The sequence below is a fragment of the Chelon labrosus genome (genome assembly GCF_963514085.1).
Source record: "Chelon labrosus genome assembly, chromosome: 20".
NCBI lineage: Eukaryota > Metazoa > Chordata > Actinopteri > Mugiliformes > Mugilidae > Chelon > Chelon labrosus.
Window position 1 is genome coordinate 2,506,489 of NC_140353.1, and position 25,073 is coordinate 2,531,561.

At 44.4% G+C, this 25,073-nt stretch overlaps 1 protein-coding gene across 1 annotated transcript in view; it reads left to right on the forward strand.

Moving 5' to 3' along the window:
* The window catches only part of gfra4a (GDNF family receptor alpha 4a), a gene marked incomplete at both ends in the record, with an annotated part of 142,151 nt that overhangs the window by 105,556 nt on the left and 11,522 nt on the right, over positions 1-25,073 (forward strand). Inside the window, 5 exons of the mRNA XM_084568667.1 lie at positions 6,847-7,128; positions 8,453-8,533; positions 14,038-14,377; positions 18,566-18,675; positions 20,353-20,487. Coding sequence (XP_084424793.1) covers positions 6,847-7,128; positions 8,453-8,533; positions 14,038-14,377; positions 18,566-18,675; positions 20,353-20,487 — 948 coding nt within the window. The remainder of the gene's footprint in view (positions 1-6,846; positions 7,129-8,452; positions 8,534-14,037; positions 14,378-18,565; positions 18,676-20,352; positions 20,488-25,073) is intronic.

The following is a 25,073-nucleotide window of genomic DNA, read 5'->3' on the forward strand; positions in this document are numbered from 1 at the left end:
CTCTGGCGTGCTTGTTGCCTGTTGTCAAACTTTCGTATGAAGCTGTGAATCGGTACGTATCTCGCTGCATGCACAGGACATCAGGACTCAACTAAAAAAATAAATAAATAAAAAAATATGAAGAATCCCTGGAGGACAATTCAATTAAAAATGTATTTCTCCTTCTGCGGACACAAAGTGCTGCTTGAGGAGCTGTTTCAGAAAAAGAAAATCAAGTTACAACTATTGCAAGTCATTATGAACGTCCCCCCAAAAAACAACAACAATGAGTTTATAATATAATATATAAGTTCAAACTCTTAGCTCCGTTTAAATGAGAAGCAAAGTTGTTGCCGTCTTTATTTTGAGGCTCTCAGTCTGTGAACACATCATTCACTCCCTCATCAGTATCACTGCTCTCCTCCCTCGTTTCATCATCATCACCGTCATCGTTCTTTTTGTGAACTCTTTTAACAGTGATGGACGTCAGCCATCCAAGTCCAAACCTTATCGAGCTTCTTCTGACATAATAAGAATGTGGAGCTTATAGATTTTCAGAGGAAGCTCGTTCTCTCTCTCTATTGACGGCTGATAGCTAGCAGCTGATGGCAGTGAGTGATGCCCGGTGGTTGTAGAGGAGCAAGGGTGGAGGAGGGCGGGGGTGTTGAGGTGGGCAGGAGAGGAAAAACGTGAGGAGCCCCCCAATGAGATGAGGAAAAGCTCTGTCACTAGCCCTACACCTGCTCGCGTTAAGCAGAGAACAGAACTGACACTGACAAAGGATATGCAGGTAGTTAGTGTCTCATCAGTTTTTTTTTGGTTTTTTTCTGGTTAATTTCCCTCAAGTTATTTCTTGTGCTGCAGGTGTGAACGTTTCATCAGAATCGCAAACGCATAAATGTAAGACCAGGGAAGAAGTAAGGACGATATAAAATCTGCAAAATATACCAGGAATATGCACCGATCAGGCATAACATTATGACCACCTTCCTCGTATTGTGCAGGTCTCCCTTGCGGTGACTCATCAGAGAATGGACATGGGCCTTCTGAGGGTGTCCTGTGGTGTCAGGCAACAGAATGTTGTTAGTGGGGGGGCCTCTGATGGGAGGGGCCTCTGTGGATCATCCCACAGATACTTGATCAGTTTGGGATCTAGTGAATTTTTTTAAGACTTTTGTTTTATTTGCTGCTTTTTTTCTGCCTCCTGTCTCTTAAGAATTATGAAGGATGTGCTGTAAATCAAAGCTTGGACAGATGTTAGGGTACAAAGTCGAGATGTTGCTGAGCCATTCACCCATTCACCCAGATGAAATCATTAAATTAAGCATTAATGTGTTCATCAGCAAAGGTAGGGCTGATTTAAACACTGACAGGTCGTTCGTATCTGGATCAATAGTCTTTAAAAATATATTTTTCATTATTAATTATTATCAATTAATAAGTATAGATAGTAAATTTGAGTAAAACACAGAGTAGCCTATCCTGCTGCGAATGCGCCACACGAAACGCAGAGCTGGGGAAGGGGGCGGGGTCATATCTGAATCACATGACCTCCCCAGGTAAAAATAATTCCCGTGCGAATATAGGGCTTAAAAGAGAACTACAGCGACGGGCGGCTTGTTTACTTACCTGTAATTTGCTACTGCTAGTTTTTTTTTTCAACATGGCTGAATATATTAGCAGTAGCAAATTACAGGTAAGTAAACAAGCCGACCGTCGCGGGTGTGCGCGGCGCTCAGAGATGACATCATCCAGGTCAGAAGACATCATCCGGGGTCTGTAGGTCAATCTACAGACCCCGGATGATGATAACAGATAACTCTGGGCTCAACGGGGGATAGCACTAGCGTACGATAAGAAAATATTGATGAAATTAACGAGTTTCGCGGCAGATAATGCTTTATTTAGAGGCTGCATTGCAGTCACTCCCACTATATGGATATACGCTGACCTAAATATCTCCAGAAGGACTACAAATTACACAAAAGTTATGGGTGAGTAAACGATCGTATTTTATGCCAGAAATAAAGTCCAGGTTGTAAAAAACAGTAGTTCCCCTTTAAGTAACATCCACACCAATGAATGAAAGATCCAAAAGTTTCCCAGTAGAACACTGAATTGTCACAAGATGGTTAATGTTGTTCACTTCTACTGTCAGTGGTTTTAATGTTGTGGCTGATCGGTGTGTAAAATGTCCAGATCTAGATAAAGAATTAAATAGAAATGGTTCTGCACAGCTTTTAGGTAGCTCCTTTAAACCAACATGAATGTTGTCAGTCTCCATGATGACTCTTTTCTCACTGATGTGAACTGTCCCACGCTTTTCTGTCAAAAACATCAACATCATGTTTTCAGCTCTAGGAATTAAATTTGAATTGCCCGAGAACACGGGAACGTACGGGAGCGAATTGAGTTTTGATGTTCGCAGGAAAAAGAAAAATATTCTTGAACTACAGCAGGTGTTTTTTTAAAGGAGCGAGGGATAAGGGGACAAACGAAAAGCTGGAGGAGAAGAGACAGAGATAAGTGGAGAGGATGACGTGGGAGAGAGGAAGAGAAAAGAGACGAGAGAGAGAGAGCTCAAACAGATTATTTACCTCAGTGGGATAAACAGGGAAGCATGTTGGATGGAACGAATTTGAATGACAAGGCGACTGATTTCTCCTAATTGGTTTTGACTGTCTGTCTTTGAACTGCCGGTGCGCCGCGGCTCTGTTTCCAGGCAAACAGTTATCTCTTGCAATCTGAAGTGCTGCTTAATTTCTCAGACAAATATCAAACCTCTCTCCACACTGGATTAGTAGCAATTTAATATGATTTGCACTGCTGATGCTCACGGGGGATTTTTTTATTATTATTTATTTTTTTGTAGCCGAGGGAAGCCAAAGCTAGCTTCAGGGTTCCTCCACCTTCCATATCAGAACACCCACCCACACACACACACACACACAGACGTCTGTCTGTTGCCACCTGCAGTTCGGCGTAGTTGCATAAGAGAAGCAAAAGAAGCAAACTCTAATAATGTTTAAACATTTGGTGCTGCAGTTCCAGGAGAAGGTGGGGGTGGAGGACGCCATCCTCTACCTTCTCCATCGGACTCTCTCGCACTTGGATGGGGGGAATGCTGCTGTGAGGATGTTTTTTGACGTCTCTAGCGCATTCAGCACCATCCAGCCGCTGTTAATGAGAGACAAGCTGACAGAGATGGGAGTGGACTCACACCTCACCTCCTGGATAGTGGACTATCTCACTAAGGGACCTCAGTATGTCAGGCTGGGGAACTGTATGCAATTGTGAGGTGTATCAGGGATGGACAAGAGTGTATTCGTCTCATGGTGCGGAGCAAACCACCTTCAGATCAGTACAGCTAAAACCAAGGAGATGGTAGTGGTTTCCCGGAGGTCCAGGCCTCACCTGCAGCCTGTAACCATCAACAGGGAGTGTGTCGAGGTGGTTCAGACCTAAAAGTACCTGGGTCTACATCTGGATCACAAACTGGACTGGTCGGCTAACATAGACTCAGTATACAAAAAAGGTCAGAGCCGTCTCTATTTCCTCAGGAGGCGTTTAATATCTGCAGGAAGCTGCTGGACATGTTCTACCAGAATATCGTTGCGAGTATCCTCTTCTATGCTGTGGTGTCCTGGGGAGGCACCACGAAGAAGAAGGAGGACACCTCACCGCTGGACAAGCTGATACAGAAGGAGGACTCTGTGGTAGGGGGGCAGAGCTGGAGTCTCTGAGATCGGTGGCAGATGAAAGGACCTTGAACAAACTCTGGTCCATCATGAGCAATGTCCACCACCCTCTACGGGACACTATAGTCAGACAGAGAAGCTGGTTCAGTGACAGGCTGCTGTCTCTGTCCTGCTCCATGGACAGGTTGAGGAGCTCTATCTATCTATCTATCTGTGCGTCTCCAATGCAAATATGCAGTTTTCTCTGAGCGTATCTTGACATGAAGCAGGAATACCTACGCTTTTTTTTTTCAAAGGTACCATCTCTCGATCTAAGAAAACTCAAGCGGAGCTAATTTGCATCTAAAAACCAAACACATTACCTCATCCTGCAGATTCTTCCCCCCGTCTCTTCACTTTACATACATTAAATGAAACTGCAAGACTCTATAGTGGAATAAATGATTTTTTTTTTTTTTTTGGTACAATAAGTGCTGCTGCCTGTCAAGACTACAGCGAAGATGAGCTCTTCACTTGAGTGGCAGATGCTTTCTCTCGTTGCATCCACAAACACCCAAAACCCACAGCAACAAGCTTCCCGCCCGCCTCCCTGTCTGACTTTTATTGACAGCTTGCTGCCAGATTAGCTGACTCCGTGGAAAAGGTTGAGAAGCCTCCTGCCGGGCACATGGCACAGCGTAGCACGCTTCAGCTAAAGATGCAAACCGGAGTCAGTCATGTTGTACTGATACCTCTCAGGAGTCAAGCGCTACCCAGGGAGAGCGAGAGTTTGAGTCAAATGAAGACGTGGAACTCTGACAGTTTGGCGAGTTTGTTGGTGGAAAAAATGGATTTTCACTCCTTGTGACTTGACGGAGCTGTGATGGAATCGGATTTTATTGGGATTTCATTTATTTTCTCACTGCGCGGGAAGTCTCACCTTCTTCTCACTTGTTTTAAACTAACATCTGGCAAACGGGTTTTAATGGCTGCACCGTTCCTTCAAACTGAAATGGTCTTGATGTCCTGTGCTTAATTTTCCTGTAATGCATTGGCACGTTTGGAAACTCTGGAATCTCCACTAGTGTTGAAAATAAAGTTCTGTGTGTTTGTGTGAAAGTTTTGGTGCATAGCATCAGTTTTTGTGTTTTTTTTTACAGACATCTCAAATTTTCCATTCAGTGGATTGCTTTTAAATTTTCTGCAGACGTTTACGTTGCCAAGACGATGTCTGAATGTGTGACTGACTTTTGTCACCTCCTTACTTTTACTCTAGAGCCACCAAGAGGTTTTGCATTTGTGGTTTTCAACTCTTGTTTAGACAGACCCACTCTCCGAGATAAATGTGAAAGACTTTGGTGATACATTCATCTTTGACCATCAGCAGGTTTAAATTCCTGCTTGTCCAGTGCTTTGATTAATGCACAGATTCTTAACAGATGTTTGCATGATGACAGTTTATGTGTTAGCTGCTGCTAGCATGGCTGCACAAGACTCTTGTAAGCGTGCGCATATGAAGTGTTTTGGTCGTTGTTCACTAGTGCAAGTTCCAGGTTCTGGTTGCTTCAAACACCCTCTTGTATATTTCCTCTCCCAGATGTTTCCAAGGTAAACATGCACAACATAGCGCAGGGATGGAGCTAGCTCTTCTTGCTGTTGCCGCTCTCTGTTTGAAAAGAAAATACCTTTGGCTTCGGCGATGCCTTTGCTCCTTCTGGGTTCAAGCTCACTAAGAGCTTGGTGGATTTGGTGGTCGGAACCAAAGTCTTGGGCGGTGTTTCCTTGCTCTGTGTTTGCATCAAATGTCAATCAGCTGCAGAAGATGCTCCCATTTTATTAGCATCGCTGCTTCCACATCTTTCTGTGCGTACGCCCATTGTGTCATGTTCATTTGCTAAATTACAAGTATTTCTTACTTTGAGCTGTGCTTGTTGTCGCCCTGATGATATATTTGAAGTCGTATTTACATGTTATTCAGAATTAAGTAAAAACGATCACATCACGTTTGAGTGAGCAGCAGCTCTTAGACAGCCGGGAATAAACAAGCATTTATTGTCCTGGGGGAGATGAGGCTTGCATTTGATTAGTGCCACATGAAACAAGAAGACAATGAACAACAAATGATGCTGTTCCTCTCTGGACCTATCAGTAACAAATATGACAGTTTGTTTTGACTCGAGCTGAAAGACTTCGGACTAATTTTGAACACGTCGGGATGTATCGATGTGACGTCTCTTCCCCTCCAAGTTTGCAGACTGCAGTCGGTGGCGTCAGATGTATTCCATGTGACAACTGTATGAATTCATGAATAATACAGCAACCCCCCCCCCCCCCCGCCCCACCCCCCTGGGGTTTATGAATGTAATTTTAAAATGCTCAGATACAGTGCTGCACAGATGCATCATTGAACATGTTTGATTGCTCCTGACAGGAGGTGTGAAGATATAATCCACTTATTAAGTTCAGATATACTGATTTAGTCATGAACCAGTGAGTCAGTGAAGTCTCACGTTTATTCACTGGATTATTTTGATTATTAAATTTTGAATTTTCAATCAATTTTCCGTTTCATAATCTGTTTACTCATCACGGAGAGTCTTAACTAGTTTGACAATTTAACCAAGATAATGTTGATTATCCCTGAAAATGATTTTGATTTTGACTTTTTCAGGCATGAACCCTACAAATATTCTAGCACAGGGAGTTTTAGTTGTGTATTTCAGTAAATGAGACGTCACCCTTCACGTTCCCTGAGGTTTTGAGGTGGCGTCTCTGGGCGTCACCGTCTTGGCAGTGCTTCCTAATCCTAAAAGAATTCTAAAATGGTCAAAGAGGTGAAGTTTGAGTGTAGGAAGGACAGCTAACAGCAACCTGTGAGGGCGTCCGCCTGTCCCTCAAAGTGGCCAGGACTCAGGACTTAAAGTGCCAGACTGAAACGTGTGAAGTTTGGCTTTTTAACTTGGAGTTTCTAGGTGGACTGACCTTTGTGGAGCAAGCCTTCAATCATTTTTGTCACTTACGTGCTTCATTTTTAGCCCCAGATGTTGCAGCTTGGTTCTAACGTTGAGTTTAGTGAATTTAGTGAACCTTCGGTGTAATCTCATGTTAGTAATCCAGGATTACTTATTGTGTTTTTCTCTAAACGACAAAACAAATGAGACTCTAACCTGTCCTCCGTCTTGTCCTACAGGAGTCCCACACATGGCTCTCTCTGCAGGCGGGAGGGACTGCCTGCGCGCCGGAGACACCTGCTCCAGCGATGACACCTGCAGCCCGCGACTGCGCACCCTCAGGCAGTGTGTGGCAGGGGACGGCAGCGTGAAGCTGGGGCCCGGGGCGCGGAACCAGTGTGAGAACGCCATGACGGCGCTCCTGTCCACCCCTCTGCACGGCTGCCAGTGTAAACGAGGCATGAAGAGGGAGAAGAACTGCCTGAGCATCTACTGGAGTCTGCACCAGTCCGTGCTGCACGGTAAGACTGACGGCTGCGCTCCTGAGGAGGAGTGGGTGGGAGCACGTACAGTACGTTTTTGGGATTACAGAGCGTGTACCCCCCCAACGTTACACATGAATTAGGCTTCCACCTCCAGACGGCTCAACTCTAGATTCCAGGCTGAAATGAAAAGAGTGATTACCGTGTCAGAAATAGCTCAAACTGAAGATCTGATTCCTTTTGTTGCGCCCACAGCCATTGTGCCTGCTTCAGATTTCATCTGTCAGCTCGTGCACTGAACCCCGTTATTTGTTGAACATTCAAATGTGTGCATTCACCGTATACTTATATATGCAAAGCAGCTGAAAACGAGAGCAACGGCAGGTTGACGACGTCGTGAATATCCTGAAAGTGTGAAAGTAAAAAGGCGTGACATGGAGATAATGTTCAGATAAAACCGTAAAGGTCGGCTGAGCGAGCTTTACATCAGCCATCATTCTTCCCTCAGTGAAGTGCCTACATAAAACAAAAGACATGCTGCATTAAAATATATATATCTGTAGGTTAAAGCAAATGTTGCCAAGTCTAAAATATCTGTCTCCTTCCTGTTGGTTGCTTTCAGCAGGCCAGCTCTTCCTCCTCATGTGTATTGAGCTATTTTCAGGTCAAAACACACTGAGACTTAAATATTTCCAATGTCCAGATGATGTATGCGTCCACATGTCGTTAAAACCTGTATGCATCCTAACCATCTTTAATTATTCAGCCCTATTTACAGTAGCTTAGTTTTATTTGTTGATGTGTCTTGATTTTAACGCTTACCGTGTCCTTGTCATTGATTTTTTTTTTTTTGTGCTTTGTACTCCGATACGATTCTCAAGACCATTCATCGCTTTGATCGAGCAAACCCGCTGCAGGCCAGTTTTATAACATAAGAGGCAAACTAATTGGTTTCAACCTCGTACGACCTTCTTTTGTTTTGTTTTTTTATCTGTAGTCAGTCAAGGCTGGATTATTTGACCATCAAAGTCACTGGCACAGCATTTTAATGTGCTCTTTGCACAGGGTCATGTTTTTAAAACTAGTTTTTAATAGTTTAACCACAGGCCGGGTAGATTTTAGGGTTAGGGTTAGGGTTTCCAACAGCTGGTTTTTGCTTGGTTTATCTGGTGCATGCATGATGTATATGCTCTATTTTGTCTAACTTATAACATTTATTGAGAAAGGACGATATCTTGAAGCACATGTTGTATATTTTCTTTCTTTTTCAACCACTGCAAAGACAAAATTCAGCAGTTTAAATAGAAAACAAGACTTTTTTTTCATGTTTGGTAAAGCTAACCTCTGTCCTCTGTGTTGGCAGGGCTGAACCTGGTGGAGAACTACCCATATGAACCAGAGGAGAGGGGCTCCGACTACGTTCGTCTGGCCTCCATCGCTGCAGGTAAATGGCTTTCTTGCTGACTCGTAAAAGTTAATTTGAAAGCAGCTATTTTGCACAAAAAGCCTAACGGGTCCCAACCAAGATACGTTTTAAAGACAGAACAAGTCGAGTTGTCACTCCGCATCATTTTGACGGAGCAGACGGGTGGAGGTGCAGGTGGGTTTGTGGTGTGTTTGATGAGAAAGCCCACACTTTGCTTCTGTCTTGCCTCTGAGCCTGTGGGCAAGCCGCAGGGTTGGTATGTGCTGCTGTTAGCCCCCGAGGCTCAGATTAATTACCTATTTACTTTAATGCAGCTGGAAGCAGCAACACTGGGGTGGATGATGGAGAGAATGAAAGACAGACAGCAGGAGGAATTTAAAAAAGGCATAGCAAGAGGTGAGACAGGGCTAGCAGTTGTTTACCGTCTTTTTTCTTTTCTTTTAGAGTTTAGAAAAAAAGAGAAGCTGCACACAAATGAGGAGGCATATATAATTTATTTTTTTTTTTCTGCTGGCGAGGACATGAAGTCAAGTGCTTTGTTTTCTCCGACAGCAGTTTTGCTCTGGATGAGTGAGGCTGTGACGGAGATTCGGTGAAACTTAAATTCTGACTTAAATGAAGTCATTAGTATGGAAGGCATTCAGGCGTACCAGAGAGTATAAAGGCACGCAACCAAAAGTTTAAACAAGAGTATAATGACACTTCCTAGGGAGGAAACTGTTTCATTTGAATATTCAAATGCCAGTTTGATTATCCGACGTAAAGCAGCCTGGGTAGCGCCTTAGAAAATGAAATTGGTTTGAAATATGAGCACATGTAAAGTCAAAAACAGTAAAACTACCTCGAGTATTTACATCCTGGTTTATTTGGTGACACCTGTAGTTACTGGTGGTAACAGCAGATGAGGTTTATGCTGCAGGTCACAGTATTCTGACCACAGCATAACAAACTATTGTCATTTTAATAAAAAAGCCTGTTTTTACTTTTCTCTGAGCAACTGTAAACAGGAGCCGTTTCATGGCTGAGGAGTTGTCTCCTGCAGCTCTTCATCTAACAGCTCACTGCTGCTGCTTTTCCTTCATGTCCCATTGCTCCATGCAATATTTGAAACTGATCCCCTCAAACAAATCAAAAATGACCTGTGTCAGAAGTTGCATTTGCTGTGACCACTCCGTAACAAAAGTCAATAAATTAAAAATCCCCGTCAAACGCTTTTAATGTGAAGCTGCAGCTGTCGGGAATGCTCGGTCTCCGTTAGCAGCAACCTCTGGACCCCTAATCTGGTGAGAATTTAGTTTTCTGTATTCATATCCTGATAACCGTTTGCACCGTAGCTCTGCAGAGGAACACGGTTATTAATACTGCAGATATATATAAATACTGCAGTACCGTCATTAGTGAGCAACAGGCTCAGTCACCGTCGTGTTACCTCATTTGACTTAACGGACCTTTATTAACACACATTACCACTGCCGCTTAGGTATTTCTCAAATTATTTTATGTTTGTACTACTGAGTGATGAAAAATTGGTTTAGATCGCTGATATTTTAATGTCTAACACCGAGGAGAGGTGTGGAAGCTCGCTGTCTCGATAAGCAGGGATGTTTATTACATTTATCGTGGGATTCACAGGATGCTCATGATGTTAAAATTGCACGAGGTAGTTTTGCATCTTGGCGGCTCCTAATAACAATGAGGGATCAGTGTCAAACAGAAATTTTGTGATTTCAAAGCTGAACTAATGCGAAATGACACGAGTAAACACGAATAAACTGCTCTCAGCTCCCTGCTAATGGCACAGGGAGGAGAAAGGTGAGGGCTGTAATAGTGGTATAGAGGGCAGGAAGGAGTTTTTAGAAAAGCCTAAAAGGTAAATTCACGTTTATGCTCAAGAGTGCAGAGATAGATCCGGAGCTCATTTTGGTTGTCTGTAGCATTAAAATGGATCAGATTTCATTTAAATTAACAATAATCTTTACCACCAAAGTCATTTCTGACTGCTGGGAATGCATGACATTTTTTTTTTCCACAGGCAGATGTACGCTGTACTCCCCCACAGCAGGGCTGCAGAACACCGCAGCTTCCTCTCCGCTTCTTTCATTTTCACGCATGTTCCCACAACGTCCCCAGCCAGCTACTTTCAAACCCACCATGGATCTCAGCGGTGCATTGTAGTGTTGATATCAGCTCTGCGCCATTCACGACTCCCCAGAAAATCCCCAATGCGTGCTGTCACATTCACGCTCACCTCCTCAGCCAATTCATTTTCTGTGGCCTTGTTGTGCATAATTGAATGAGATCACAGAAAGTCACGCGTTTGTGGGAAACTGTGTGCACATAGGTGGAAGATATGCACACAAGAATTCAGGTTTTAGCTAGCGTTCGGTTTCAAACATAGACTGTATATAAATATGAACGATGCGTCTCCACTTCCTTGCATTGGGCCGAACTGACGCTATTTTCCCGGTAATACGGGCGCCGACATCTTGCGAGTTTGGATCCAGAGTCTGATCAGTACAGTCCGAGGGTGGAGCCACGTGGAGCCGTGATATCAATGCCCCGCCCACAGTTCCTCCAGTCTCACTCACGTTTTTGCTTAATTAATGCTACGGTCTGCTCTACCTAGTCGTTACTTTTTTTTTTTTTTACCATTTAAAGTAAATACTGTTCTAAAAAAAGTACTTAAAGTTAATGAAAATTTAATGAAAATTTAATGAAAATTAAATGCTATTGAATGTCTTTATTATCATTTTAAAAAATTAAAGTGAGGGGTAAAAATAGATTATGACGGGATTTTTATGACCCTGTCAGTCAAAATGACAGACAGCGAAAAAGTCTAGCGCAACCTCTGGTTTGATTATACAACTCTCACGGGACTACTTTATGGAGCGGTTGGCATGGAAACTCCTGAAGACACCATCCTTGAAAAAATATATATTTGACGTTTTATTTTAGTGTTTGTTTGGCCCAAGTCCCGCCCACTAACATGGAGGGGGTGGAGCTTATGACCTATACTGCAGCCAGCCACCAGGGGGAGCTCTACTTGCTTTGGCTTCACTTTAGAGGAGCGGTTCCACCATCCATCTTTATACCGTCTATGGTTTTTACACACATATGTTTAGTGACCTTAATAATATGACTCCACCGTGAATTCCAGCAGCAGCAGACCTGCACTGTACCGCCGCTTCGTAAAATTCACTCCACAGGAGGTCAGAGTTGACATCCATGCCGAGCATCTCGACGAGGCGCCTGCCAAAACAACAAAGACGTGATTAATGGGTGTTTTTCCAGCCTCGTAGCATCTCTCCCTCAAACAGGGTAATGACCCTTTACGAAGACGCGAGCCGGAGCCACGGCTCATCATACTTTTTAAGGAGTATTCAAATAAACAGACTCTCACCCTTAAATAGATGAATCAGTTAACTAAAGTCAAGTCAGTGATGGATGAAAAAAAAAAAAAGTGACGAAAACTTTGACTGCATCATTGGCCTGAAGGAGTGGTGGAAAGAAATGTTTTCCTTACAAGGACTGTCGCATTTCATGGGCCTTGGTTGTCCACACCTCAGATCCAAAATGATAAATAGGGTACAGACCGATCAGCCACAACATTATGACCTCTGCGGGACAAGTAAATAACATATTCTTAAACTGGCTGTTGGTAAGAAAGAAATACATAACATACCAAAGTAAAAAGGTTCACCTTCAAGGTTTACATGCTGGAAGTGTAGATAGAGTTCTGAGGTGGCATTTAGCCATCATAAACCGATCAGGCATAACATTATGACCAATGACAGGATAAGTGAATAACATTGACCATCTTGTGACAATTCAGTGTTCTGCTGGGAAACTTTTGGACCTGGCATTCATTGTTGTGGATGTTACTTATAAATGTAGCACCCACCTAGACCAGACCAGGCACCCCCACCCTATAGCAATGACACTCCTTGATGGCAGCAGCCATCCCCAGCAGGATGCAGCCTGACACAGACACACACACAAAAACTCTTCAGGAACAACTAAAAAAAAAAACATGAAGAACAGCACAAGGTGTTGACCTGGCCTCCAAATTCACTAGATCCCAAACTGATCCACAGAGGCCCCTCCCTTCAAATGTCCTGTAGTGTTGCCAGACACCACAAGACACCCTCAGAAGGCCCATGTCCATTCTCTGATGAGTCACCACAAGGGAGACCTGCACAATATTAGGAAGGTGGTCATAATGTTATGCCTGGTCGGTGTATGCAATGCGTAGGCTCTTGTCTGAGACTGGGAAACAACCTGCCCTCCGCCATCAGGGACTCCAGTGAGGAGCAGCTTCCTTCTACATTGTGTTGTTCATGAATTTGCTGCGAGCTCAGCACTTTAAATAAATAATGTCAATAACACATCAACATGGATTTCATATAAAAATGTATTTGCATATTTTCCTTCCCGTGTATGTGGTCACTGGCTACAGTTTGTCATCCTCCAACCCCCCCCCCCCCCCATCCTCTCCTCTCCTCTACCTCCTTTGGCTGCTTAGCGGTTAAGCTGGGAATAACCTATGCTTTGTGATGGGTTGTTATCTTGCTCTCCAAGGCCATTCATATTTTATATGACAGCTTGGTGAGACTTGAACCCACCAGGAGACACAACTACAGGCACTTTACAAACTAATGAGCGGCACTATCTGCCAGAGGAGCTGAGCGTCATCATGGCCACATCGACTGGGAGGTGGCTTGGGAAAAAACACACACACAGTGATGGATTAGGAAATAATGCAGCCCCCTCCCCTCCGCCCAAAAAAAAAAATAAAAAAGATGGTTATGAGTGGGGTTTTCCTCTGGCGCTACAGAGGTGGCTCATTACAGAGGAAGTCAGCGGAAGCCTGGGCACTGAGGGAGGCAGAGATGGACAAAGTTGAGGAAGAATGGAAAGAGTGGATCGGAGGATGGGGAGAGACAGATGGAGAGGGGGGTGATAGCAGCACTGAGAGTGGCAGGAACATAGCGAGGGAAGGCGAGGGAAGGAGGGGGTCAGGTGATTGAGGGGTGGCTCCAGATGCAGGGAGGGAGTGTTGGAAAGATGGATAGATGGATGAAGGGGAAGGAGCAGTAATTACAGGGTCTTGTTGTGCGGCTGGAGAGATGGAGGAGCCGCTCTTTCAGCGCTGCCACTCTGCATTAACCCGACAGAATGAAATATTCAGCCATTAGGCCTTGGCTGAAACGCATCCAGAGCCCGGACTCATGCAACATTTAAACACCAGTCATGTTGAATTCATAACAAGGAGGCCTATTACATATAATCATCATTTTGGTTTAGTTTGTTCTTCGGGAAGACGCGTTTTTATTTATTTATGTTTATATCTGTAAATGCTACGCTGCATCTAAGAGTCGAGAGGTGAGAGGGCCACGTCGATACCAACTCCCAATTAAACCTTGAAGTCATTTGTAAACATTGCCTGGGATTTGATTTTCTCAAACCACGGAGAAAGGATGAAACGCTAACTTCCTCCCATTTGTACCTCCTTTTCCTTCTAGAGTCCGAAGTAACGACGGTGAACCGCTGCCTGGACGCTGCCAAGGCGTGCAACATAGACGAGACGTGTCAGAAGCTTCGCACGGAGTACGTCTCTGCCTGCATCCAGCCGTCAGCCCGCTCGGGGCCGTGTAACCGACCGAAGTGCAACAAGGCGCTGAGGAAGTTCTTCGACCGCGTTCCCCCCGATTACACCCAGGAGCTGCTGTTCTGTCCCTGCACCGACACGGCCTGCGCAGAGCGCCGCAGGCAGACCATCGTGCCGTCCTGCTCCTACGAGGACAAGGACAAGCCCAACTGCCTGGCTCAGCTGCGGATCTGCAACGCCGACTACGTGTGCAGGTAGAAATGAGAGTCGCCTCGCACGCTGCTTCACACTTAGTCGACATCGCTCACCTCACTGAGCAGATCATTTGGAGCTGCTGTGACGTCTGTTAAAGATTAACGACGTTATTTTTTGTGTCCATTTTTTAACTCAAATCATGTGCACTTGTTAGTATACACCAATCAGCCACAACATTATGACCACTGACGGGAGAAGTAAATAACATCGACCATCTTCTGACAATATAATGTTCTGCTGGGAAACTTTTGGACCTGCACCTAGAGCTTGTTCTCGACATAACAAACAGGCATAACTTTTTTCTCGTGTGGTTTCCAGCAACAGAAACTGGAAGTAGGGGTGGTTAATGAGGAAAAGCAGAAATGCTAGCAGCCACTCACTATGTGTGGGTGCATGCTGAATGAACGCCGTCAAAACAAAAATAATACGAAAAGTGTCTCTCGTCTCGTCTTGCCAGAACGAACTTTGCTCTTTTTCTTGCTCACCTTGAGAACAAGAACAAATTCCCCACTTCTCGCAAAGTATGCAACAAGCTTAAGACATGTAGCACCCACCTAGACCAGACCAGACACCCCCACCCCATAGCAATGACACTCCTTGATGGCAGCAGCCATCCCCAGCAGGATGCAGCCTGACACAGACACACACACAAAAACACTTTAGGAACAACTAAAAAAAAAAACACGAAGAACAGCACAAGGTGTTGACCTGGCCTCCAAATTCACTAGATCCCAAACTGATCAAGTATCTGTGGGATGATCCACAGAGGCCCCTCCCCTCAGAGGCCCCCCCACTAACATCATTCTGTTCCCAGACACCAAGGGATTGGTTGTAATAGGTCATAATGTTATGGCTGATTGGTGTACACATGTAGGATCTCATTTGATCTGCCAGCTCTTGAGGTTTTTTTGCTCTCACAGGAAATAAATCTCAGTCAGATGGATTGTAGACGGTGCACAGCTGAGCTAAGAGCTGCTGAACAGGGCACCAGAAGATGAATGTGACCGGTAGTTTCCTACATTAAAGCAGCATTAACTGACTTCTGTCCACTAGCGGGCAGACAAACAGCCACGGCGGCCTTTATGAAGTGGCTGGCTAATGTGTTGGCAAACAGTCTACTTCCACGTCCAGCTGACATAGAGGAGCGTAGCCATTCATTTGAGCTGTGCTTCCGTCCAGCTGGACAGGAAGTTAAGTAGCGCAGGTTGAATCTATAAACCAGCTCTTGAGAAAGTCTGTTTACATCAGCAGTCTGCGACCTTTAGCGCCATGGACCGGTCCTCGTGAATATAAACAAATAAATACAGAGAATATCTTTCATATTAACAAATAAAATGACTCTACTACTCTACTATATTACCCCAAAGGCTTATCTTTTAGTGCAGGGTGCTTTGTCTTCATGTAGCAAAGCAGTTTTGAAGCCTTCATGGTCTCGTTGGATAGTATTTTCTTTTAAAATGCTCATTAGTTCCTTCCCTCTTCTAAAACAAGCTCTGCAGAGATGTTTGTTTTAAGCCTATTATGGCTGGGACTCACTTGACGACTCAGGCACTGACGCACCCTGGAGACTCCAGCAGTGAATAAAACAACAGATAGTTACAACCAGGTCCGGGGTCCTGGTTGTTGTTGGGGGCCACTCGTAAAAACTTATTCTTATAGTTAGTGGATTTACTCAGATATCTGCCACTGAGTAAAACTTTGGTAAAGTTTGACACTGCTTGGCCCCGTAATACTTTGTCTTATTGACTTTTGAGGAAATGGTCCCAAACAGAGAGAAAGAGAGAGAGAGAGAGTGATTTCATCTTGGCTTCCCCTGCACTGTATTTACTCTCCTTTGCCAGAGTAAACCACAGAGAGAGGTTGTCGGGAGTTATTGATGAGGAGTCAAAAGCACCTTTCACACAGTCTGTTCAAGGTTCACCGTTGCAACTGTGTTCCACCTCGCTGTTTGTGTGTGAACGGTGCGTTAATGCGTCTTTAGGCTCGAAAGTGGATGCAGTCAATGTCTTTGTGAGAGGAAGAGTGTGTCTCGCACTACTAGACACTAGCGGTTGCACAAATACCAACTAATCTCTGATGACGTCGCTAATAAAAACCCAGTAGAAATTAATGAAATCTATATTCTTGACCTGAATACATATGCTGAGAACAGACAGCTCATGTGCTACATTCTGTGAGCATGTGTGCATATATGTATAGTCTGTATAAAAACATGCAGCACCTCAGCACCATCAGTAGCATTTAATAGTACTCCACAGCGTGTTGTTAGATGGGATAGTGTAGCAGCTAAAGGTCTAATAACTTTATCAGATAGTTGATGTTGACGTTTAGTGAAGTCGTTAATTGACTGCTGTCCAGAGGATTTGGACCGTTCCTCTGCTAGCGTTAGCATTAGCCTTTTCAGATGCATTGCAGCAGTACTTTAGTTGTATCTTTAGCTTCATCTTTAGTGAAGTATTTCCACACACTTGATGAACCGCTGCTAGTTTGCTGCAGCGACCCACTGGGCTCCTCACCTGTCTTCTAGGAGGCGGCCATGTTGATATTGTCACGTGATGAGCGACTAGTTGGCGTGAAGCTTAAAGCGTCATGACAAACTGACTAGTCAGTACAACCCCTACTAGACACCGGTGCCAGACACTATCTGAAAGCATGCAGTCTTTTAAAAAGGAGCCTGAGACACAAGTACTTGTCTTGTATGAACTGTAAGAGTAAGCTCACTTGACTTCAGCGTTGATTTGACAGCGTCCTAACACTCTTTAATACGATGCGGCCTGTTGATGTGTTGCATAACGACTTTTCCCTCAGGACCTTAAAGAGCCACTGTGTATCTTGGCAGATAGGTCCGGCTGGTGCGATATGTTCATTTAGATTTAATTAGTCAGTTGCGTTTAATTAATTCAATTGTTATACTCATTAAGTGTCTTTAATTGGTTCAATTATATTCCGCATTCATTTTCTGACGGGAAGCAGCCGGGCGACGAGCGGCGCTGTGAAATAGTCATTATTAGAGGAGCCATTATCACTTGGGATTCACACATGACTTTCCTGCCAGGGCGCTTAGCAAATATTTATTAACATACAGCCAAGACATCATCGGGATCAGTAAGTAGTTTTACAGAAAACTGACCCTCCGTGTAAGACAAGTTATCAGAGTGAGCGTATTAATGCAGCGTTAAATCAAATCTGTGAATGTGAAACGCTGCTGAAAGCAAAGATTTCATTTGAATTTTAAATGGACTGTAAACTGTCCAATCAGAAAACTAACACTGTCTTATGAAGTCATTAAGATTCATGGGATGGGCGGAGGGGGAGGGTGGGGGGTTGCGTTTCTCCAAGAACATGGAGTTCTTAGACGCCTCCAGTCAGCCGCTCTCTCTGTCTCTCTGACAGAAAATGGTCGCTAGCATTTAATCTACTTCCTCTTCAAATGTCAAGAAGACAAAGGGCTTCATCTGTCACGGCCATCGATCAGGTATTATTCTCCACCGCCGCCTCGACGGATGGAGCATCTCAAGGCCCCCGCGCGGCCCACCAATCCCGCACCAGTCGGCCGGCATTAACTGGCGGCATGCGGAGGACGCCTTCACTTAGAGCCTACGAGCTCCACGCACGTCATTACCATGACATGACAAACGAGGGCAGGGTGGAGAGTTGTGGCGCCCTCAGGGGATCCCGCCGCAAATGCCAGTCGACGGGGGCCAGTGATGTGATGTGATGGCCACGATAGCCTTGTATGATGATGATGATGATGATGGTGATGAGGGTAGATGTCTGGGCTGGCGGAGGAGTGGAGGCAAAGCGTCGAGGCAGAATTTATATGGAAGATCCATATTTGTCTAATCTCCTCGCGGCCAGGTCTGCCAGGCAGCGCCCACGGTATTGAGAGAGCAGAGCCAAGGCCTGTCTTTGCCCCTCATTGACTTTTTACAGACTGGCAGCCTTCCAGAAGACACGTAGTTGAGGGAAAGAGGGATGAATGTCACCAGGGGTGACTGGAGGACCGGAGTAGGGCCTGAGGGGCTGCAGGACTGGGGAGATCTTGAAGGACACAGGGAGTTGATATAGGATTATAGGTAGGCAGATGAGCATTGTGGGTTTCAGAGAAAGCACCGACCCCGCCGCTCGCGACGTTTGCAGCAGCCAAGCACAAGTAAATGATGGATGGCGTGTTATTGCTCCCACAGGTCTCGCTGGGCACAGTTCCAGCATGATTGCCAACCCTCGGAGCAGAGCAGCAGTGGCTGCAAGCAGGAGAACTACGGAGCATGTCTACAAACATACACCGGCCTGATAGGTAAGAACTAAATCTGTCTACGCCCGGCTCCTCTGTGACGGATCGGGAGGACAAGTGCGCCAAAAGAATGAATCAAGGATCGTGATGAGAGGCGCGGCGCAATGATCGATGGAGCGCTGATTAATGTGGCTGCAGCGTGCCCGGCCAAATCGTTGGCATTATAAGCAGCGCAATTACAACTATTGACCGCTGTTTTGAGAGAATTATCCCCGACATGGTGATGAGTGGGAGTGAGAACGCGGCTTATTGTGCTTTAGATAAAAACACGACAAAAGATCACATAATACACAAAAGGTTGTTAAAAACCGCTCAGTTCAAACATGTCATTACGGGACAACAATGCCGCAGTGAACGACTGCAACAAGAGAGAAGGAAAGAAAGAAAGAAAAAATGGTTGTTTGGTGTTTGGGGGAACTGAAGGAGACAGATAAAGGAAGACAGAGACGGAACGCTGTGCTGCAGTGATTGGCCACGGCAGACAACTGAAGTAGAAGTGAGACTCCGAGGTGTTGTTGTTTGCAAGTCTGGAACCCAGAAAATCGATGGAGGTAAATCTGAACTTTGCTGCCACACTGCCCCAAAGTGCAGCAATTTTATTTCTCAGCCCTCTTACAAGCTACAGGGCTGTATTAACCTTCCCACAGAATGACTTCCCAGGCGTTTCCTGCTGAAAAAGGTGGAAAAGAATGAAAAAAATAATAATAAAAAAAAAAAAGATTTCACCATCTGTGACGGCGCCTGGACTTATCAGAGCCCGCCAAGCTGCCCTGCAGCAGCCGATATGCATGTTTGAGGAAATTCACACGCTGCAAGAAAAGCTAAACTGCTACTGTACTCGTGACCTGGACCACATCTATTGTAGCATCAACGCATAAGCCTCAGTAAGGAAATGATGCTCTGTAAACTCCTTTATTCATGCATATATATATATATATGTGACAAATATATGCATATATGAAATGACAGTTCAGCGTGTTATAAACAGATCTGAGCGTTTGAGGTTAATGTTTGCAGGCTCCCTGTACGGGGTCCTTTGAAATGGAACACATATATACAGTACACCTCTGCTGACTCAAGCGAGTAGCCTTGTTATCGTGTGTTGACTGGTTCCCTCCTGGCTGTTGAAAGGCAGCGGCATTAACTACCCTGCCAGTCCATATCTCCGTCTCTGCTCGCGCCGCTTTCATCTGTTCCTCCTTTAAATTCCTCTCACTTTCCCACTCAATGAATACATTTACATGCGCGCTAATAACTCAGTCTTAACCTGATTAAGGCGGTTTGCCGCGATGATAGAAATTGCCATGTAAACGCATCAATTTGATTATCGTAATCAGGGTAAGGTCATAATCAGGCTAAGCATAACAAGATTAAATCAGCCTGAATTTAAACTCCTCGGTCTTTCTTTTGCCTTTCTTCAGAAACTGCAGATTTAATGAGGGATTTAAAAGTAGAGCGTAGCACAGAATGGAACATGGCAGCAGGTAGGAGAGCTCCAACAAGAAAAGACTAGGAAATCAGAGAGAGTGCTTCCTATTTGCGGGAGCTACTGTAACTTAAGTTCAGATTCAATTATTGTGTTGGAACATGAGAAGCCTGCGTCTGTAAACATCCAGAAACTTTTTTGTTTATCCCTCTCTCCCTCTCTCTCGCTCTCTCTCTCTCCTTCCCCCTCAACAGGAAGCACGATAACTCCCAACTACCTTGACAACTCCACCTCCAACGTGGGACCCTGGTGCTCCTGCGCAGCGAGCGGCAACCTCAGGGAGCAATGCAGCGACTTCCTCGCTTTTTTCCACGACAACGTCTGCCTGAGTGAGTAACAGCTGCAGAGAGAGAGAGAGAGAGTCTGGCTGCGAACAAAATAATCCTCGTTACTTTTATGACGCAGAAAGGCCTTAGATGTGCCGTAACACAAACAGCAGGCAGGTGATACAGAGATGATGAAACTCTTTACATTTGCTGCCCTCACATCTCCATCTTTAAGTCTCTTTTGTGCACAGATAACCAGTACAGTGACATTTGCAGACAGTTAATCATCAGGGCTGTGGAGCTGTTTACATTAACAACCCAAGTGCACTTTGGATTACCGTAATTACGTCACGGTTTGTGCGATCGGAAAGCTGAGACGTTGCTCTTTACAGCCAGTGTGGTGTCATTACGGTAACTTCACCTGCGCCTCTCCTGGAAGGTTATTACGCTCTCATAACATGCAGCTAATATTAAATCACTGCCAGATACTGAACCTACCAGGTATTCTGGAAAGAAATGGACAAAAGCACTTACTCACAGGACATTTTCTGACCTTTTTATAGTTAAAATAAGCAAAAACCAGGTGGACGTGTTTAGGTTAGGTTGCCACATTTATTTACATTTCTTTATATACCCAGTTTTCTTCTTGGCTGTTGATAAGAAAGAAATACATACAATGGTTTACATGCTGGAAGTCTAGAGAGAGCTTTTAGCCATCATAAACTGATCAGCCACAACATTATGACCACTGACAGGAGAAGTAAATAACATTTAAACCATCTTGTGACAGTTCAATGTTCTGCTGGGAAACTTCTGGACCTGGCATTCATTGGTGTGGATGTTACTTAGACATGTAGCACCCACCTAGACCAGACCAGGCACCCCCACCCCATAGCAATGACACTCCTTGATGGCAGCAGCCATCCCCAGCAGGATGCAGCCTGACACAGGCACAGACACACACAGAAAAAACACTTTAGGAACAACTAAAAAAAACATGAAGAACAGCACAAGGTGTTGACCTGGCCTCCAAATTCACTAGATCCCAAACTGATCAAGTATCTGTGGGATGATCCACAGAGGTCCCTCCCCTCAAAGCCCCCCCACTAACAACATTCTGTTGCCAGACACCACAGGACACCCTCAGAAGGCCCATGTCCGTTCTCTGATGAGTCACAACAAGGGAGGCCTACACAATGTTAGGAAGGCGGTCATAATGTTATGCCTGATCGGTGTATACGGAGAATAGCTTGACTAGATTACAGTATTAGTATAAAAGTCTGGAAACAGGTTGTAACGACCTTGTAAGCTGAAGTTTCCCTGAAAGCTCAGAGGTAACGTGTGCTGCAACGTGTTTTTTTTTTTGTTTTTTTAGTTTTTTAGCTGAAGTTCTCCAGAAATGCTCGCTCTGCTTCTCGCTGTGTCAGGCGTTTAATTTCCAAACAGGGCATATGGTACGAGGACAGACGAGACAGAAGAGAGACAGGAGCATAGTTAACGTACAGAAGGTGCAAATGGTTTGAGATTTAAAGAGAAAGATGACGGTGAAGGACGGAGAGCGTGTCCAGGTCAAACTAAACCCAACAGTTTTTAAAACGTGGACCGACCGCTGAATTCATTTACTCCTCAGTGGGTAAGGGCGGTTGACTCAGCAGTATTCTTTTTCATTTGTGAGTCTAACTGTTCACTTCTTTGCACAGTTCAAACTAATTAATTCAACACTAGACAGATTTTATTCATTTATTTCCCAAGGACTGAGAATAACACAGCCATTTTTCCTTTTTTTATTTATATATTTCAGACTCGTAGCCTCAGTTTAAAAACCAGCCACTGTCCTGTTAATCAATAAGAGAGACTTACCCAGACCATCTGACAGCTGATCTGTAGACCTCCACCATTATTTTTTTATTTTTTTATTTTTTTATTGGCGGAAAATCCAACAGTAGTCCCTGAAAAGCACATCAGCGGCACAGTAACTGGCCCCTGGCTCGAGTCGATCGTTATTTCTTTATTTGCAGAAATAAAACTTGTCAGAGTGAAGCAGAAATACGTTAACGCAAATCTGTTGGTTTAGATGACGCACGGACGTGAACATAATCTTTAATACAATGATAGAATCCATTGCAGCACAAATGGTGACTGATGCTACATAAGAATTATCCATCAGTCCCCTGTGTGTCTTTTACTGTTTGCTTTGTAGCTTTGATTCAACCAACAAAAGCAAAAAAATAAAAACTAAATAAAAGCCTGCTGGGATGATAGAGGATCATCCGTCTGAATGAAGCAAAGCACCGGTGACAGACGGAAGACTACGGCAATACAAACCATGGCTGCTGGTGTCACAGACCCTGGAGTTTATTCTGGGCTCTTAGAACAAAAAGAAGCTGTCGGCCAGTGACACCGTCCGGTACGAAGGCAGCGGCAGCGGCTGTCGTCGACTTTGTAAAAGGCTGTTAAACGTTAGCTCAGAGATTGTGAAAAAGTGGCCCAAAAAAAAAGTCAGCACTTCAAAATTATGGTCATTATCGTTTTGAAACCACAAATAGAACAATTCCATAGCGATAACTCTAATAGCCAGGGTCGGCCCTGATCCCCAGCTACAATTATGTAGACACATTTACCTTAATAAGTACTCTATGTTTAATATGTGTATATATAATAATCTTTTAATTTGCCAGCGTAACCTTTTTCTCTTATTAATTGTTAATTAATTGAACGAATAAATGATTTGACCATAATTAACATCATCTAACTAGTTTATTTACTTTGAGTGCTGATTAAATTCTTGTCTTCTAGTATTTTATTCACAGCCCAGAAGCTCCTGTGTGCTGAATAACTGGAATTATTTTATATAAACTAGCTGACATTTAATGGCATAACATTATGACCACCTTCCTAATATTGTGCAGGTCTCCCTTGTGGTGACTCATCAGAGAATGGACATGGGCCTTCTGAGGGTGTCCTGTGGTGGGGCCTTTGAGGGGAGGGGCCTCTGTGGATCATCCCACAGATACTTGATCAGTTTGGGATCTAGTGAATTTGGAGGCCAGGTCAACACCTTGAGCTGTTCTTCATGTTTTTTTTTTAGTTGTTCCTAAAGTGTTTTTGTGTGTGTGTCTGTGTCAGGCTGCATCCTGCTCGGGATGGCTGCTGCCATCAAGGAGTGTCATTGCTATGGGGTGGGGGTGCCTGGTCTGGTCTAGGTGGGTGCTACATGTCTAAGTAACATCCACATGAATGATGGTCAGTGTTACTAACAGTATCTTAGTTTTAAAGAAGAATGAGTGAGATTTCTGTTTTTGTCTGGCCAAAATCAGATCCAGCTATGACAGATGCAGCTGCAGTGTCACTCATCTCAACTCATTCTCACCAGTTTATGATTCTTATGATTCAAACTGTACCAGTGACAGTTGGCGTGCAAAGCTGTAAAAATTTCCTCTCATTCTTGACTTATGTAATTTTTCTTGACACTGTAACCTACGTACGTAGCCTACCACGGTGCAAACCATTTATACTTGTGCCACCAAACACTAGTCGGCACTGTGTCTTTTTTGCCAGTCGGGTTAATTCTTGTTTCTACTTCCTGCTTCACTTTCAACAATGGCGACTGAAACTTTTGCCAAAATTTCACAGAAGTCGAGTCGTACAAATGTTTGTATCTCCAAACCTCCTCAGTTAACCTTTCCTCCATGTGTTCCATCTTTATTGATCCAAAACAATCAATTTGAAAATTGCAGAGATGGAGAAGCAGCCGGAAATACTAAAGCGGAAACACGCTACTACCAAGGAGACCAGTCACAGCTCTTATGGTTACATTTCTGGGAAGGTAACCACAACGCCATGGCGTTAGGGTCTGGGCTGTTGCCATAGCTATGGCATCAAATTGACGCAGAAGCCTAAACCACCTATAACACCTACAAACCAAAATTGCCCGTAGAAGTGAGTGGCAAATTTGGAAACGTATTATGACAATGTGCCAAGAACCATTTGTATCTGTGGACACAGATCGTTTTTAGACATTTGAAAAGAATCATTGCTTCCTGACATGCACTGCTCAATATTTCAACAACAGACAGGAGGATATTTATTGAAGTAGTCCTGCTGTTTTCAGGGACCCAGCTCCTCATAGAAGGAGACACATTACACGTACATTATCCTGGCGCTGGCTTAAACCTCCCAGAGTAGTCGCACATGTTTTCCACCTGCTTGATAGATGTCTTCTTTTTCAGTGAGACTCCTCATGTGCATCCTGCAGTCAGGACTCAGACCTGCTGCAGCAGCTCCTCTGTGCTATTTACTGTAAGCTCCTTAGAGATCCAGAAAAAAACAAACCTCAGACTGACTGGCCTCATTTCCCTGCATCTGAGCAAGAAAGAAAAATCGCTTCTCTCCTTTTGCCTGAACAAATGGCTGAAGCCGAACTGCGTATACGTGATAATAAGGATGAACAGGCTCCTAATGGGAGAGGCGATTCATGGACCGGCGATGCATGTCGCGCTCTCATCTCAATTCAGTCTCTCTTGCCAGCCACCGGCAGGCCACGCTTCTATTTCTGGGGGAGAAAGGGTACATAATGATTTGGCAAGGAGGGTTTGGGTTTGGAGCCAACAGTTGGGAACATAAATCCACCCTCAGAGGGCCTCCTGAAT